The sequence below is a fragment of the Guyanagaster necrorhizus genome (assembly GCF_019112545.1).
Source record: "Guyanagaster necrorhizus MCA 3950 unplaced genomic scaffold BT62scaffold_64, whole genome shotgun sequence".
NCBI classification, from domain to species: domain Eukaryota; kingdom Fungi; phylum Basidiomycota; class Agaricomycetes; order Agaricales; family Physalacriaceae; genus Guyanagaster; species Guyanagaster necrorhizus.
Window position 1 is genome coordinate 71411 of NW_025064943.1, and position 17926 is coordinate 89336.

The window sequence follows — 17926 nt, forward strand, 5'->3', positions numbered from 1 at the left end:
CAGCATAGGTATCAAGAATGATCTCAAACATTTTTTGATGAGAAGACTATACTACCTCAGTGCTTGTTCTGAATGTGAAGCTGTTGCTTTTTTATCTGCTGGACTTTTCTGAAATAGAGTATGATGAGTATTCTTCTACAAATGAGATCATTCAGAGAACTTCCCAGAAGTTTGACTTATCTGGACAAGATTTTTTCCCTCTGTGATATCACTGAAATGAATTGAAATGGCTAGATCAGATTAAGAAAGGCCTAGTTATAGAAATTCCTTCTTGTCAACAGTAGGCTCCTATCTGTAGAATACATGTCTCTTTTTGTCAGCCCAGAATTATAGTGATTCTCAATTGGATCCAGTTTAAACTTTAGCTCACATGGTCTCTCAGGGTTAGACTGCATAGACTGGGAGATGTATGAAAGATCACATGACTTTGTTGCTCTGTCTGCTTTGATAAAGGTGAAGATTCTATGTACATTACCCAAATACTTAGAGAAAGTGCACACCACACCTTGCAGAATCTGATGGTCACTGTTTGAGAGGTTGTGAATGGGAAATTAGGAATGAAGAGTCTACTAATCATATATTATCTATGGCAGATGGACCAGGTCCTTTAATTCTGTATATCTATCTACAGACTGTCAACACCCTCTAAAGAGTGCACTCTTTGCTTAACTTCAGAGATAGAGAAGAGAGAATATATGACAACATTTTTGAAGATTTAAAACAAAAAAAGAAAAAAAGAAAAATATTTGCTCTTTGGCCTGACTAGACAGTAAGTCATCATGAGCACAATATCTGTGAGGCATATTAATAGACTCATGCAAAGTATACATGTTTCAGAATCATAGCTGCTGATTAGCTTGATGATGTACACAACTGCAGAAAGGACCTGGGATGAAGTGAGGATTCAGTGGTTTTGTAGTGACAAGCAAAGATTGTCCTATGCACAATGATGATCTCTGATGCAATCTTCCAATGACAACTGGTAGAAGGAAAATCCTCATCCATACTCAATTTCAATGTCAGAAATTTTTTGTTCTAGTGGTGCAAAAAGGGCACTGAATATGGTTGTTTTCAGTAAGTGAAATTATACTTGCCACCTTCTTCAAAGAAGAGAGAAAGAAGGTATGACCTGTGGGCTAGATGTCAGGGGGTGAGCTCTGTGAAGATAATTCCCAGGTTCAATAGAGCTCACCAGAGGAAAGTCCAAGACACACTTGGTGCAGAGACTATATGCAGCATATGGGTGGTAGCAGATGCATCAAGTGGTTTTGAACCTTGGAGCTTTAAGAAAGATTGAAGGCAGTGGGAGAATCATAGTCATTATGAGAAGAAAGAAGTTTCTGTTACCACTGTTCTTAAATACAGCAGAAAGAAAGTTATCAGAGGGTGAAAATCACAAAAGCATGTGCAAACAATACACCTGGAAATTAGTAGTATAGACTTTGAGTACAATCTCTGATAACTCTGATTGCTATGTTATATGCCTCTACCAGAACACATTGAATTGAATCTCTAATTTATTGCTTTCTATCAGAGGTAGATAAAGATGTCTTGGCATGATAATACATGCAGACATTGCACTACAACATGCAAGAATTCCTTCAACTGTTCATATCTCAAAGACAATTTCAAGTTGATTGATAGAATCAGAGATGATTTTCAGACAGCCCCATTTCCCATTTCCAGCACCAGTGTATATCAATACCTCATTCCATGAATTTATGAGGAATTTGAAGTAAAAGAGTGATGGTGCTGCACCATGGAGATTTTTTATCTCTGTTCTTGACCAGGTAGTATATGATCATTGAGATATAGGCTTCTATCTGCAATTGAGAAGAGAAATCTTCACATCCTAGATAATGTGGGATGCAAAGACTTATCTAGTTCCTGTAGTATATAGGTTTAATTCTGCACATTCCAAGGAATGTCTACTGACAACCAGAAGAATGAAGATCCAACATATTCCCAGTGGCTTTGATACCAGGCTATCAGTTTTACTATTGGCCAAGAAGACATCTGAAGTATAAACAAGACTTCAGCAGAAGGATTTTGTATCAGATCTATAAACCAGTAATCCAAAGAGCTACTGTATTTCTCTTGTTATGTTTCCAATGGCTGCTCCTATGAGTTTTAGATGACACAATGCAAGGAGGAAGGTGTTGAATAAGTCAACCATTTAAGAACTCATTCCAGTGAAAAGGCTGAAGTACAGAATATCAGATCATGAATACAAAGAATCAGTCAAGATGACATAAATTGTGAGCAGTCTAGACTTGAGACAAGCTGAACAAAATGATGAATCTGCCTGTTTGTGAGCATGCCATATCTTTCCAGGCATATTTATAGGAGCTAGGTGTAGAATAATGAATCACAAGGCTGGAAATAGTCAATGCTAAAGATAAAGGTAGATGGCAAACTTGTACAAAGATATTGCTAAATATTGGAAAAACTAATATTTCAAGATATCTATTCCTTCTTCTTCTCTGGTCACTTTCTTCCCCAGAATGTCCTGCAACATTGCTAAAATGCCATTTTATGAGAGAGCTGAGACTTCACAGTTGTTGTCTGGATGTCAGGCAAGAAGAGAGGATATGGTACAAGCTTGGAGTGGGTGTGCAATGAGGCCTCATGGTGCTTTTAAGCTATTGAGATAGTGTAGATTATGAGATTGAAGTGTAGGACATCAAACATATGGCAGGGATCATAAGGACTTGTGAGGAGGATTATTGGAAAGCCTTCCTTCCTTCACAGCAAGCAACAGTTGCAGTTTGTGCAAAATGTCTTGCCATTGTGAGGCTCATCCATCATCAGACAGGGACCATCATACCAATGAAGAAAGAGATGCTATTATGATAAGTTATTGCTGAGGCATCATACCAAAGAAGAACAGAAAGTCATACTTCTCAGTCTCTTGAAATTCTAGCTCATTTTGATTGTCAGCATTGTCAGACTGAAAGCTGTTGATGAAGGCCCTATCATAAACTGAACTTTCTTCACATATGGCTTCTGCCCTGGTATGTCTTGCCAATCCTTTCCATCTATGGGGAAGATCCCACTAGGAAGGACAGCATGAAGCTCAATCTCATAGTGCCAGTCAGGAGAGAAAAGCCCTTTGACTGAGATCAAGCATGCACTATATAACAGCAAATCAGAGATTAAGAGGATGAGGTTGGTATGAGTGCTCACCTGCAAGAACTGTATACCAATGAGAGAAAAAGAGATGAGACAGTCAAAGGAATGTCCATGCCCTTGGGCAGAGTGCATGGAGTTCATGACTGTTAGATGGTCTGTATGAATGAGAGAGGAATACAAAAAAATGGCATACAGACCTTATTCCAATACACCAGAGTTTGTAAGATGACTGAAGTGATCAGAGAATCTCTTTTAGAGGCTCAGTATTAGAAGTTATAATAAATGCATCCATCAGCAGGAAGATAGTCACAGTGAGTTATACTTTGAGAAGCACCACTCCATACAAGTATGCCTCAGGCCCATTAGGCTGGTATTGAGCCAGACTGTGGTTTGATATAACCATTGAAAGCCATATAATAGTATGACATTAAGATGAAAAATGGGAAGAGATATTTCAAGTGCTTCTTGGTGTAAATCCCTTTGTTGCAGACTCAGCATCATGTCTTGATAGACCTTTCAGTTTTGGCTCAGTACAGTGCCATAGTCATTTCAGACAAGTGTTCAGCATGAGGTATTCCTCTGTAAATTATACTACTAGTGCATCTAGTGAGCTTCACATGATTGAACTATGATGGTATGGTCAATGCTACATCTATGATATTGAAGCTGGTACTTATCAATAGGTTACTCGAATGAGAACTCTTCTGATAACCATGCTGGAATGAGAGCCTGCATTTCCAGGTGCTGGAGAGATTTCTTTGTCCAGATCACCACAGTGAGCCAAGATTGAGGTGTTGGTATGGAGAAACAGTCATCCCTGTCACTCTCAGACTCATGTTCAACATGCACATGCTGCATAAAGATGATAGAGGAAAGGATTATGCCATCCTCAAAAGAGGCAAATGGAGACACAAACTTGTTGTCCACTTGCTCATCAAGGACATAAATGCTGGGCCCAATCAAAGCATCTGGTTTCCATGCCATTGAGTAGCAGTGCTCAAACTATGCAGTGCTGGGATAAGAAGTACTTTGTTACAACAGGTCTCAAATCTTTGATCTAGATTCATGGTCACATACAGCACAAATGAATGATGGGAAAATGAGATATTTTATTGGTATTGTACACAGATATCACATAAACATCACACAAGAGATTAGAGAACTTGTCATTAGGCCCAAAGACATGAATGTACAGAGAAGTATACAGTGGTGGTCTCAATGAGTCTGGATATTAGAAATGAGAAGTAGAATTGGATGATAAGAAGCCATGGCTGACCATGTAAAAGATTATTTGCATAAAATATTCAGCTGAATAGCTCTTGGGATAAACAATGTCCATAAACTTGGGGGCCAGTGAAGACACATGCATCAGAACATAGGTGTTGACTAATGAGTAAAGGGTGACATCAAGCACTGTAAAAACAGTATCTGAGAAGAAATATGGATGAAACAAAAGCTAGAATGAGAATTATAAACTCACTCACAGTGGGACCCTACTTCATCTCAGTGCATAGACTTGGTTGATGCCTTGATGGTCCTCTACTCCTTCCTGAGAAGCATACTAATTCTGAGTGATGCATAAAAATTGATAGTGGAATACTGATAGAGTTGGAAAATAGACAAAGTTCCTACACCATGGAAGAGAATTGAAGAGAGTAATGAAGGCAGAGGAGAGGATGGTCATCAGGAGAGAAGACAGGCCAGTTTTGGATGTTCAAATTTCGAGAGAAGATACCTGGACACAGGTGCATGGACCCTCAGTGCATCTCTGTGGGAAAATGTCAAAGGGTTGGTCTGGCTTCCAGAAAAATGACTTCCCTACCAGCTCTCTTGACTTCCTCATCATCCAGTATATATAGAGATATTCAGAGCAGTATAAGTATATTATACTTGCAAACATCAATTCCATTTCAAGCTCTTTCAGTGGCTTAGTATTCATTTGCTAAAACTGTTCATGCTGCTTTATTCTGACTGAAAGCATAATTCCTCTCTCACATTCAGGAAGTGGAGCTTTGCCTAATTCTTCATTACATGTCACCACTGTTAAAAATGTGAGTGCATCAAAAGCAGAAGGAAGGTCCTTGTGGTAGTGAGAAAAAGCTGACAGAGAAAACTCCTGCAGTGAGATCAAGCTGTTCTTTTCTGATCATTCACTTCCTTACAGAACTGAATTCTCCAGGAGAAGCAAATCAGCAGATTCCTTCCACTCATAAAGTGACTGAGGATGCCAGTAGTGTAAGGATTAGCCCTTGTTCAGCAAAGAGCAAGATGGTTATGCCAATATAATTCTTGTTTGTGATATTCAAAATCTCAATGTAATCAAAGCTCCATGGGAATGATGCATGATTTTTCTATGGCCTTGGAAGCTGCATATATTTTGACCATGATGCTTGAAGCATCAAAGCCTTTTGTATCTCTCCCCAAGCTGATCTGTAAAAGGATAAATGGCCTATTATATCTTCCTCAGTCATTCCATGTGTCTTATCTGATTTGAAGATCTCATTAAAGCTAAGAAAAAATCAGAGATAGGTGCAGATAAGAGATTAGTGTTAATGTTAAGCATGATATGACTGTAAAAACATGTCAGTTTGGGATTTCCAAGTGAGTAATAGTGGTGTGGACATGCACTGGACTAAGCAAGGCTATAGGGTCAATTAAGTCAAGTTCAAGGTGGTTTTATCGACTCAGCCAAGGAGTCAAGATCGCATCAAGGATGACAGCGGGATGTGGAGACAGAGTAGACCATTACTTTCTCTGTTCTACCCCTGCTTATTGTCTTTGCTCGAAGGATCGACGATATATGAGCACAGGCTAAAGGTGGTGGCCCTGCGAAAGCTTGTGTCACGTAAGCAATGCTTGCCACCAGCCCAAGTTCTAGATTTACGAACCGAGCCTGTGCCCCTCAGACACTCACGTTCAGAAATACTGCAATGCGGAAAGGTAATCTCTGCTCTATACCTTTGAAGTCTGTCTGCTGATGCGACCGATAAGGGAAATACGTGATTGGAAACCGAAACTATTAGGAAGGTCAAGTCCTGACACATTATGACGCTGTCTCGCCTACGGGTTACTTTCTTACATTCTTCTCCCCCTCACAGCTCATCGAAAGAACATCGCTCACTCAATGGCGCCACAAATAATACCTCTCCTCTTCCATCCGTGTGTTGGGGTGTCAATATTGCGGTTCGGAGTTCTGCACTTCCTCCGAGATGGACCATGGATGGATTTGTGGGTACGGATTCTTGGTGGGCAGGTTGTGGCGAGAGGTAGCAGATCGTCCTATGCCAGGGTTCATATGGCTTCGGTAATGTCGGACCATATTAGACTTCACGTTGAACTCTTTCCCACATCCGGGAAGTGAGCATCGGTATGCTTCGTCTGTGGCGGTTAATACGGGATTACCGAAAGGCGGAGAGACTCACGCATAGCGCCGGTATGTGTGTTGATGTGGACGATCAAGCTGCTGGGACGGCTGAATCGTTTCTTACAGGTCGCACAGATGTGTTTTTTGCTCTCTTCGCTGTTGTCGTCTTCGGATGATGGCTGCTGAGGAATAGGAGATGCGTCTGAATGGGTCTTCTCCATCAATGGTTTGCGTAGTGGCGGATGAGGTACATATGGGTGAGACGGAATGAGTTTCGGAGATGCGCCGCCTTTCATTCGTACTTCGGGTGATATACGGAGCATATGCTCTGCAAGGTAGACACCGTTAGTTGAATATGGAAGGAAAACTGGAGGGAAAAATATCGAGCGGACCTGGGAACATTTCATGGATACTGGGGAGCGAGATTGTCGTATTATCAACCATTCGTAGCTAGGTTCTGTGGAAGTGAGTATAGGTAACCTTGTGTTATATACTTTCTCATTCCCTCTGAAGAACTGTAGTCGTTGTCTGTACGGAACAATGGGCCGATGAGCTTACAGCCAGTGTGTGGGGTTATTTCACCCGTCTGTTCTCATCAGTTAGAACTTTGTGTTACCATCACAAGCTCATCCTTCTCCGGTTTGATATTCTCCAATGCACATCCCGCGATTCGCCAGGATCAATCCACTGGGTACCTTTCTCTGTTTGGGTAGTCCCCACTAGGTAACTCTCCCCCAAGCAGACCCTTGTTGATCTTAAAATGAAAAGTTTCCGAGACACTGACCAATGGTTAGTTCTACATCTAGGCTATTTCGAAATTACGTTCAGGGCATGTATTGATTAGGCAGTAGGGAAGCCACGGCCTGCGAAACTTGAGGGAATCCTTGAAAAGAAATCAACGTGCCGTGCCGATTGGTTGAGTACTATTTATGGAACGATGTTATGCTGTCGTCGATTCCAGGATTTCCATTAAAATGTAAACTCCTAACCAATAACTCCATATCACTGAAATCCTTGGTGAATCAGCTAAGTAAATATTCATTCGTCAAGTACATTAGTATTAAATTCAGCTTCGCTCCTGTGTTGGAAATCTGTAATTGCCTACATCCGTCGTCAGATTTAGGGAAGTTGCAATCATACACAGCCGGCAGCCCAGTGATATAAACGTCAAGAACAGACCATGAGGAACTTTCGCAACCACGTACCATCTGTTCAGTTCCGTTTCCCGAGTCCTGACATAAAAGATGTAGCACAGCCAATGCGAGGAAGGTCATTATCTACGATGACCTAGATAAAATTATGGGAGGATCAATATTCAAGCCGTGAGTGCGTTGGCCGCTGGAAAAAAAACCAATTTCATATAACGGCGTCGGGGCGGAGTAACGTGTTTTCCTATTAAACACCGATGACGCTCCATGTGAACCGATGATTGCTATGCTTAAGGTATAAGTGATCATTGCAGATACGATACAAGTTCGCCGTGGACCTTTGCCTAAAAATTAATACCGCCAAGTGGCTAGCTGCTCGTTATACATGTAATAACGATATGCGATCATCGGCAGCCTCCACCGGCGTAGTAAGTCTACTACGGTACTTCATTTTATTCCTAGTTCTCAAACTGGATTAAAACGAATAGCGTTCAAGCTCTTTTTCTTATCTCTCGGCCCTGCCTTGTCTGTACTTTTTCCTACCCAGTTTTCGAAGAGGAAATAGATTCCTGAGATCCAAGGCACCGGCTTGTTATAGCAGCATACGTGCTGAACGATGTCACCGAGTTTCTAATGTTCGTCTTTGATTCATTATTGGAGCCCCATTCACAAAAGTTATCATCCAGATGGTTCGATGTTCGAGTCCAGCATATACTTACGATTTAGGGCCTTCAGGCCCAACGGTGGCCTCACGATGACCCGGAATAATAAGTTTGACGTGCAAATCAGATGCATCAGTAAATGAAGTTGTTTCGTAAGTTCCTAAATGCACAGTAGTCGAAGCACTGTCACATTTTGTGTCGTTCTTCTGGGCAATCATTCATTCGCTTTGGCGTTAATATCAAGATGATTGCTTCTTTGTTAGATGTCTGGCGAGGAGATAGAAGAAAGGTACTGCTATTGTACTCGCCGGACAGATGCAGAGAGGTTACTACACAGTTAACGCAATTTGGGGTGGAGTGTCCAGCCTGCTCATGGCGACACCGGATAGGATATTGACTATATTTAGATATATTCAGGTACATTCACTTCGCGAATTGGCCCGAAGGCTGGCATTGGAAAGTGGATCGCCGCTCCTTTTTTCCATGTCGGGCTAGCACAGCGTCAGCTTTCGCATACGAAAGCTCCCGGTCCTCTGTAGCGAAGTCCAGATCATTATCACGATCAATTTCACAGCAGCCCACTCGATTGCTTTTCAATGTATCAATAGCAGCTTGTGATGTCGCGCTCCACGACTGACACGGGTATTCACGGATTTAAAGGACTTGAGCCAATTGCTGCGTGGAAATTCTATAACTCTGGCACCGGTATGAAGGTGTTCTTATCAATGGACATTTCAGTCAAGCTCACTGATGGCCTTAGCAGTGGCTGATCATGAAGAGATTTCATTTTATTGTCGACGGTTCGTCGAGACGGTTCAGGGTGCTTGCCGCCATAAATTCGGAATATCTCATGGCCGGTAGACATGTTGGTAACCAAGGTATGGCCGACCGTCATAGTCTATGTCTGGTGCCTTCGTACCATATGCTACTTTATTGCGCGACGAGATGAAGGGCTGACTTTCTCATCAGGATGGAACGAATACATTCCCTATCCAGACCGAGCTTTAGGTATGTCCGACATTGAATCAAAGTGACGTATTCATCTCCACATTGTAGTCATATGCCCGGAGAATGATTTGTAGGCATATCGTGTGGCAGGCGCTGGTATTGAAGGCACATGCCAATTGGTATTCAGCTCAGGCGACTGACAGGTTCAGATAATCAGCCCGCTCAAAGACATGCAGGGCGGTTAATTTCTTTCCGTGTACATTATTCAATGGTCACCCGTTCCAAGGCGGCCTTGTTCGGAGGTGCGTATAGATGATGGCTCGTAGAATCCTAAGGATAGAACCTTGCAGCCTGTGGTATACATAAACTCAAGAGGCCGGTTGGAATCCCCTCACCGGTATGTAGACATATTATATATATCGTCTACTCAGTTCATAACCAAAAGGGGCAAACACGGACCGAAAGACATTCGGTGCCATCGACTCTCACAGTAGCAACTTGAAGGAATACTAGCTCTATCCCTCGCACCAGACATATCCCAGAATGCCATAGAGAGAAGGATCCATAAGCAGGTTTCGTCGTCATCAGGAACGTAGCTGCCAGGATGGCGCAATCTCACAATCGCGGTTCAATGCTGATCCACAACACCAGCCTAGACCTTAGAATGGCATTGGTGGGGCCTGATGGCCTGAATGAAGCGTTCTGTAAAGCATACGATTTATCTATTCCTAAATCTGCAATGCGTTCCCTCACATTGGCGTTCTAGCATGAAATCAGATAGTACCAAGATCATTTGAAGGAAACCGCTCGTGAGTCTGTTTGGTGGGATTTCCCAGTACTTTGGTTTGTACGTTTCGTTACATAGCTACCCAATTCTAGGTCATATTTATTGGAATTCACACCCTACATGACATGGAACCCGTTGTTACGGTGGATGCAGAACCCTCCACCTGATGTTCGTTCGTTCCATCACTGTCAGACTCATTGCCGTGATGCTATCATATCGCCAATGATGACTTGTGTGTGAACTTTGGATGCGACTCGGACCACACGCTTTTGCAAAGGTCGAGTGAGGGTCTTTTGATTGGGGCTTCAAGAAAGTCTCTGTCCGCATCTCTCGTATCTACCTCTAATTCTCACCTTAGATGTCCAACCTCCTAAAGCATGAGGGTTCGTGAGTCCTATCTTTATCATCGCAATTCTATCTCACTAAATTCTTCTAGGATACATTCCAGGTTGCGCCCAAGGATACCTCGACCACTGATTATAGTAACGGCGACCAACGCCGATCGCCAGCTCACAGGACAACGGTGAAGAGGGAATTCTTGTAATATTTACTGTGATATCTTCCGCCTTTCGAGATGGCAATCCAATTACATTCGAGTGAGGCGGTAGTACCACAAATCATGGTTGGTACTTATTCTATTATTCATTCTCTTTTACGCTTCCTGGTATATCCTCAAAAACAGCTTTGAAGCTTGGCCCCCTTCTCGTACCGTGATGCTTAATCGTGGTGCGCTATTCTTCAGGTTCTCGCGGTTCTTTCTTTCATGACCCTTACTAGCTGGAACACTTTCCTAAGAATCTTGCTGTTGTTGAAGGGCATCAGATCTACTGGGATTCAGAATGGAGATATAATCTTTAACGATATCAAGCGTAACGGCAAACATGGCAGAGCCATCTCCGGCGATCTGCAACGTCAAAAATTTTCGCCCTTACTGTATGGTGACAGCGACCATGGTGGTCACTACGGTATATGCTGCGACAGTAGTGGCACAATCCCTGGTTCCTCCTACTTGTTTAAGAGCTCATAGTCCATTGCGTCTATCGTTTAAGTGAGTATCTAATGATCGACTTTCATACCTTGCAATACTGAACATCGTGGGTATTTATTCTTCTCCGGTATGCATACTGTGGTAGTCTCATTTAAGGCATCAATACTGGGCTCTTCATTGACGAAGGACTATAGCGAAACAATATCTCCTTTTTATCTTACACATAAAGCATGAAACAGAAACATACCGTTGCCATTTGGCTTAGTGGTCATGTCATCAGTTAGCATAGGCCGGATAACTTTTGCTTCCTTGTCCTGAGATCGAGTCGGGCAGCGTGAAAATTTTTGTGGCCTCGAGGATACCCGGGATTCAGCCTTCACTTCCCACAAATCACTGCCATGCCCTTATAAAGGAGACTCAGGTACATGTGGTAAGACAATTCATATAGAAATAGAACATCTCTTTCATTTAAAACATCTGTTTTTTTTTTCAGGTTTCAAGGAGTCATGCATTCAGTTCATTGAAATTGTACTTGTCTCTGGAGAAAAGACAGATCAAATCCAGGACTGAGTTATATGGTACTATCAGTGCTTATGAATGGTAAGGATTGAAGTCCCTGTATGTAACTAAGTCTCTTACTCTAATTGTGCTTCTGACCCACCAAGGTATTGATTTGAGTCTTGACTTTGACCAAGCCCCCTTAAAGTAACAAGAACAACATTGTAAGAACTATTGGAATAAGTAAGTAAAGTGTATATAGATATATGAGCTAAGTAACACATCTCAGTTAGTGCAGTACAAGTGAAATGACTGAGGATGCAGATGAAACTACTAGGCAAATATACTGTTGGGATGAAGTATAGGAGTTCAGGTAAACAAAAAATTCTCTAAGGAATGGTCTACAGTATGGGTAATTGAGGCAGAAAAGGGTTAGATACATGTGTCTCATTCAACACCTCTTGCTAGCCAGTCATTCACACCTCAACAGACAGAATCCAACACCAAATGTAGCTGGAACATAGAGATACTCTCAGTTGCACAATGGAAAAATGAGGTTTGGAGTGGAGAGGCCAGAATAGTGAATGGTATGGGATAATGATGGGTGACACAAATGAGGTGTATTCCTTGGAGATAGATAAGAGAAGCTTAGGTATCATATTCCATGCAGAAGAATGATAGGTACTTGATGTCAATAGAATACAGTTACTGTTTTCAGACAAGGCAAGGAGGAGACCTTCACTTGAAGGTTTTTAGCTCCAAAATGCCACCCAGAGCAGATCAATGGATTGAAGGCACATGTATCATACATGAGCTTGTGACAGCCTCCCTCTTATCATTTGTCTTCTCAAAACAGCAATAGATTAATATATCTCAGCTGTGTTCTAGTATTTTCACTCAGCATACAGAACCTCCATCTCATGACATGACAGCCATGTATCCAAGTTTCAGTGGATGCTCAATGTGGTCTCTCCCCTCATCTCACATTTCTGATTAGAGCTGCATATCTTCAGCACAAAACTGTGTTACTCTCATGGGTGCACTTGTGTATCAAAAAGAATTACAATTGTCCAGGACTAGATATGACCTGGTTGTCAAGCAATGACCAAACAATCACAATGTCTGTCACTGCAATCACTGGGGTCTGACACTAGCTGATGAAAAAGCAAAGAGATAATGATATAAAGGGTGTAAGATGGTGATGAGAGTGAAATAGAATGTGGAGATTGGTAGACTATGACCACTAGTGTTGGTACTAGAGGAATAGTCACACTGATAGTCAAGGAGTTTAGTTAGGGTACATTAACCTTAGCTTGAAACTAGAGTACATCATTGTATACTACTGTCTTAAATACTGTCCAGAATACCCTTCATGCTACAGGTGACTATTGTCTCATCATCATGTCTATTAATTGTCTAATAATAATAACCCCTCTGCTGTGTATCTACATTATTGTCTGCTAATAATACCATTATTACAGTGAGCTGGGCACAAGTCACAGTCAGTCTCACTATTTTTGTGCTGTTGTATAGTCCTATTGTGTGGCTACCATGCCATTGCCAGCTTGTTGCCATGAGACAATGAGTCAGACACAGCATAGTGTCATCATGCATGCATCATCTGTGGTTCCACATGGCTCTAGAAAGGTTTCACCATGGCCAAAGTCTAAATGAGTCAGGATTTCATCTGGCTCTAGCTCCATGTTGATGGTACTCAATATCACAGGAAACACCATGAATCAGTGTGGCAGATCCCATTTCCTCATTTTTTTTCTTTCTTCTGATCACCTCTTCCTTCATCTAGTGCTATATTTGCTGTCAAAGTAAGCAAGAATCATTCTTACTATCTTATTTCCATTCATGGCCCCTCAAGTTGTATGATGTCACTTTTTGGTCTGATTTTTCTATAGCAATATTGGGATTGCTGCAACAACAGCTACATCAGGCTGGTGCAGGCCATGGCTGCAGCTTGGAAGTTATGTAAGTCATCTACTGCTACTTGGTCGCCATGCTCATGTTGATGTTCTTTGATACAGCCTTCCCGGTCACGGGTACTACAGCATCTGGAAACACATGCATTATCACAAGTATTGAGCAAGACAGTGCCTCATGAATCTAATTTCTATGCAATACAATTTGACTGCCTTGGCGGAACTCATGTATACGGTAGCAATTCAAGTAAAACTCAAGAATCTGTATATTACAAATGGTAAATTGTATTCTGCATGCAACCCCCACTTCGTTTGGCATACTGAGACCTACTTCTTGACAGCATACAAAAACCCATCATATCCTTTCCCAGTAACAGTGCCAATTGTAGTCGCCTCTACTTCCTCATCATCTTTCATTGCCAAAATGAACTTCCTCACACCATCGGAAAACTCACTGGTATCAGCGGCGGGGTCTGCGACAAGTCCACCTCGAATAACATTGTCCACGTACTGTTAATGTGCCTGAGCCAAAGGAGAGAAAAAAGACAAAAAAGAATCAACATACGATAGCCCCTCCTTTACGCAAAAGTCGCTTAGCTGCGATGAAATAGTTCAACATATTGGTCTTGTCAGCGTCGATGAAGGCAAAGTCGAATTTTGGTTCCGACGCAACCTTTCGGAGCGAATCAAGGGCGGGGCCGACAATGATGTCAACTTTAGAGGCCACTCCTGCTTTGGTGATATTCTCTGTTGCGACCTGGAGAACATAATGTCTGAGTTGGGTCCATGGCTTGTGAGAAATGGACGTGCTTACCTTGGCGTGATGCTCACTCAGCTCTAAAGTAATGACCTTCCCGTCGTCCGGGAGCGCTCTCGCAAGGTGGATGGTGGAATACCTAGTAAGGATTAAGATAAATCCACCAAGGGATAAAATATAATTCACAGACCCTCCGAGCGTACCGATTTCCAAGACCCTCTTCGCACCAATGGACTTTGCCAACAGGTACAAGAGTTGTCCTGCTGCAGGGCTGACAGAAATCGGCGGCAAGTCATTTGCTTCGCTGTTTCGGATCGCGGCATCCAGAGCCTCATCTTTCCGCAACAGATGGGAGTTATGGAAGTTGTCGGATCGTTCCCAGTCAACGCGGGTGGTAGGAGGTCGCTCTCTGCGTCCGGGTCCGTGACGTCCATGAGGTCCGTGGTGTCCGGGTTCGTGTTGTTCTACTTGTGCTTCTGACATTGGAGATTGACAATGATACGAGCGAAATATGCACTGGCCGAGTTGTTCCACGAGAGCCAACTTTATATACAGTCCATCAGATAACTATCATGTGCTGACTGAGCCTGGAATTCGACTCTTAGTCAACCTCTTTACGAATTCCGCAGGTTGGGCGTCGAGAATCTGGAGTACTAGTGAACGGATCTATCCTCGACGTCGAGGGGCATGAATGAATTTAGCTGGCGTGTTGTTCATCAAAGCGAAGATCTGCGAGAAAGCACTTGGACAGAGACTCGCTTTAACTGCGGCTGCGTTCAATATGCATGCGCAGTATTCGAAGCTGAGAAGACGCTCGAGCGGTTGGCACTTATCTGATAATCAAACCTTGATCAACGATAACAGTAAGCAATGCGGTCTTGCGCAGCGTGCCCCATGATCTGGCTACCAGGGTCCAGCAATAATGATTGATGTCCTGACAAACGCTGGGCAAACCGGTCCACAACCTCTCAACATTATTATCAGATGACGAGAGCATATAGGCGCCATATAGACTCATGAGGGTGCAACAACATCAGAGTCTTTGATAGGTGATTGAAGGAAATAAGCAATTATTCCCTCGTCAGTCGTCATTTTCGGTACGGAAGGTGGGGTAATTTGGGGCGATCATCGAGGATGGCGTTAAGGGAATCCAAGTATATCAACCAGTAGGCATCGACAACGAGATCTTTTGTAACAGTGAGATGAAAGAAACCTGAACAAGCAGCGAGTAGAACATAAGCAGATAGATGATCCCAGTGTCCCATTTTTTCGAATCCGTTTGGCACCCAGATTAAACGTATCCAAGTCTAAGTACTCAGCGGCCATTCAGAAATATCGTAGAAGTACCTTTTGATAGTAGAATTAAGCCCGGTGTAGCGTCAGGATAAATCTGGGGATGGGGTATGTAGCTTGAGTGGCCATAAGATTCGAAGTCCAAAAACATGCGCACACTGCGCAGCCACCATCGCGTTTCTGTGCACTGGGCCGCCGCCGCCGACCTACATTCCTACCGTCACTTACATCTCTAGCTCTCTACCCTGCATAGACGAGTTGAAGCGGCTATTCTGCAGCTTGGTGCATCCGGTTCTGTGTTATCAGGATTCTTGGCCGACCGCCGGTACTCTCGAAGACTTTCGACATTCGAGGTTTGCAGTGCGTCTATACTGCATAAGGCGGTTGCTTCTCACTAATATTTTATAGATTTTATAGTTGTATTTTGTATAGGATCTGCGTTGCAGTGTGGCGCTTGGAAATTTTATCATATATTCATCAACTGCGCTGTTGGGGGACTGGGCGTAGGGGCATTAAGGTCCATTTTTCCTTCGTCTTTCCAGTCACTACTAACTCATATTGACTACGCAGTATGCTCTCACCATTATACATGGCTGAAATCAGTATTCCCGAATTACGTGGATCTCTCATGGCTTTGGAACAGTTCGCCATCGTTATGGGAGTCGTATTTAATTTCTGGTTCGGGTTCTTCACGCGTTTAAGTAGGCATTTATCATTTCATCACTACGCTCGCTAACATACCTGGTGTGCCTCAGTACCCTGCTCAGCGTCTTGGCGGACACCATTGGGTATTCAGATCGTTCCTGGGCTTATGTGCTGGATGTCTATTCCTCCCTACGTGTTGGTTCTTCAGGGTAGGTATGAAGAAGCTTTAGCTAGTTTTGCAAAGATGAGACGGCGAACGCGCACAGAAGCCAAGTGGGATTCTTTGATTCAGGTAACAGTTATCGCCTTCCCTTTGACCAGCAAATCAGCTTTACTTTTAGATTGGGCTTTTAGAGATGTGCGCTGAAGCCACTCTTCTCCAGAGAACGTCTCCCAATGCCGACGACCTAAATATCCATGGAATCCTCGGAGATCTTCGATCTTGGGGAGCGCTGTTCACAAAGTACCGACGGGTACGGACATTGGCGTTCTAATGATGGAGTTCCAGCGTACGTTCAGAAATCTTGTCTATGAGACGGTTTAAGTGATAATTATTCCAGAATAGAGTGGCGTGAAAGCATTGCTATACTATGGTCCGAATCTTATGAAGAGTATCGGACTATCAGGAGAAAAAATCACGCTATTGGTATCCTTAGTTTCCGAAGGCATTGGCATCGTTTAATTTTTCGCGGTCATACTAGCCATCTCACAGATAGATCGAATCCGTATGTAATCAGAAGGATCTTATTCGTCCTTGTTGCTGATGTAGATTACGGAGGAAGCCATTGTTGAGAGGTGCGTTGAGTGCGAGGTAATGAACTAATGGCTCAGTTTAATTAGGCGGGAGCGCGGTGATGGCCTGTTCGCACTTTGCAATCTCCCTTCTGGTCGGTTATGTCTCCTCCATCGATCGATAGGAATGGACTCTTCCTTTTGAAGATTGAAGAACAGGTGGGATTACGGGAAATCGTTCGAGACTTTACTGATACATGAGGTTGGTGTTATGTGCTACATATATTTTAGCTTAATAGTTGTATAATCCATAGGGATGCCCGCCGTACGCGTGCATACGGCGTATATTCGGGCCCTTACCGCATTGTCAGCAGTTTGGAAATCATTTTTTACGGACGTTTTTGTAGGGTATCGTACGGGTAGGCAAAACTTATTATTTTCGGTATGTAATGAGTCAAATTAATAAAATGAGTTACTTGAACCATAAAGCTTACCTGCCCTAGGTCACCATCTTCTCATATGATGCTGTATACGGGATACGGGCATCCCTAATAATCCGGTTGTAGATGCAATAATCTGTTCGTTTAATTTGGTTATAACTTTCTTCAATGCGTGGTTGCATTTCAAGTTAAATAAAACTGGGGCATGGGGGGAAGATGTAACCGCATAGCACCTCGTAAGGATAGCTCGTTCAGTGCAGTCACCTTTGATAGCATAATCAAATAGCTTACGATCACGCTTGAACAATCATCCGGTCTCTCATTGATTTTCTGTGACGTCCTCATTTTAAGATGGTCTGGACTCTGGATTGCGCGCTCGGAGTGCGATCCCGAGAACTAAAAGAATGCATGCATCAAGGCAAATTTAGATGCAGGGATTCGAACCCAAAGCTGTCACGAAGATTCCTTCGCATTCAATAGTCACAGGAGCGTTATCCATTACACCATATGCGATATTGGATCCTATACCATCTTCACGCTGAAGCAGTGGGAATTCGAGAAGTGAAGGAACAAATCATGGGAGCAAGGAGCATACGTAACA

The 17926-nt window shown here is 42.9% G+C and overlaps 4 protein-coding genes across 4 annotated transcripts; 1 reads left to right on the plus strand and 3 right to left on the minus strand.

Moving 5' to 3' along the window:
* Positions 1–6304: 6304 nt before the first annotated feature.
* BT62DRAFT_912768 (uncharacterized protein) lies at positions 6305–6717 on the minus strand (the record flags this gene model as incomplete). The annotated part of the gene is made up of 2 exons (XM_043183869.1): positions 6305–6504; positions 6555–6717. The coding sequence occupies 2 exons, from the start codon at positions 6715–6717 to the stop codon at positions 6305–6307; spliced, it is 363 nt and encodes a 120-aa protein (XP_043033194.1).
* Positions 6718–8183: 1466 nt separating this feature from the next.
* On the minus strand, positions 8184–9171 carry BT62DRAFT_924523 (uncharacterized protein; the record flags this gene model as incomplete). The annotated part of the gene is made up of 5 exons (XM_043184620.1): positions 8184–8274; positions 8364–8466; positions 8600–8703; positions 8734–8939; positions 9055–9171. The coding sequence occupies 5 exons, from the start codon at positions 9169–9171 to the stop codon at positions 8184–8186; spliced, it is 621 nt and encodes a 206-aa protein (XP_043033195.1).
* Positions 9172–13719: 4548 nt separating this feature from the next.
* Positions 13720–15001, minus strand: BT62DRAFT_938689 (O-methyltransferase family 3 protein). The gene is made up of 4 exons (XM_043187587.1): positions 14406–15001; positions 14273–14354; positions 14024–14215; positions 13720–13968 (listed from the first exon to the last, which is right to left on the minus strand). Exons 1-4 carry the CDS (start codon positions 14696–14698, stop codon positions 13786–13788), a joined length of 750 nt encoding a protein of 249 aa, XP_043033196.1. The 5' UTR covers positions 14699–15001; the 3' UTR covers positions 13720–13785.
* Positions 15002–15349: 348 nt separating this feature from the next.
* On the plus strand, positions 15350–17437 carry BT62DRAFT_924525 (uncharacterized protein; the record flags this gene model as incomplete). The annotated part of the gene is made up of 11 exons (XM_043184621.1): positions 15350–15381; positions 15762–15868; positions 15941–16025; positions 16079–16209; positions 16264–16445; positions 16495–16626; positions 16719–16799; positions 16923–16948; positions 17071–17104; positions 17293–17327; positions 17389–17437. 11 exons carry the CDS (start codon positions 15350–15352, stop codon positions 17435–17437), a joined length of 894 nt encoding a protein of 297 aa, XP_043033197.1.
* Positions 17438–17926: the final 489 nt, after the last annotated feature.

Excerpts from the sequence above, each read along its gene's own strand:
- BT62DRAFT_938689 (XM_043187587.1), bottom strand. The coding sequence starts at position 14,698 with ATGTCAGAAGCACAAGTAGAACAACACGAACCCGGACACCACGGACCT. Across the intron at positions 14,355-14,405 it reads GAAATCGGTACGCTCGGAGG|GTATTCCACCATCCACCTTG; the intron begins GTCTGTGAATTA and ends AATCCTTACTAG. Across the intron at positions 13,969-14,023 it reads TGCGTAAAGGAGGGGCTATC|TACGTGGACAATGTTATTCG; the intron begins GTATGTTGATTC and ends GCACATTAACAG.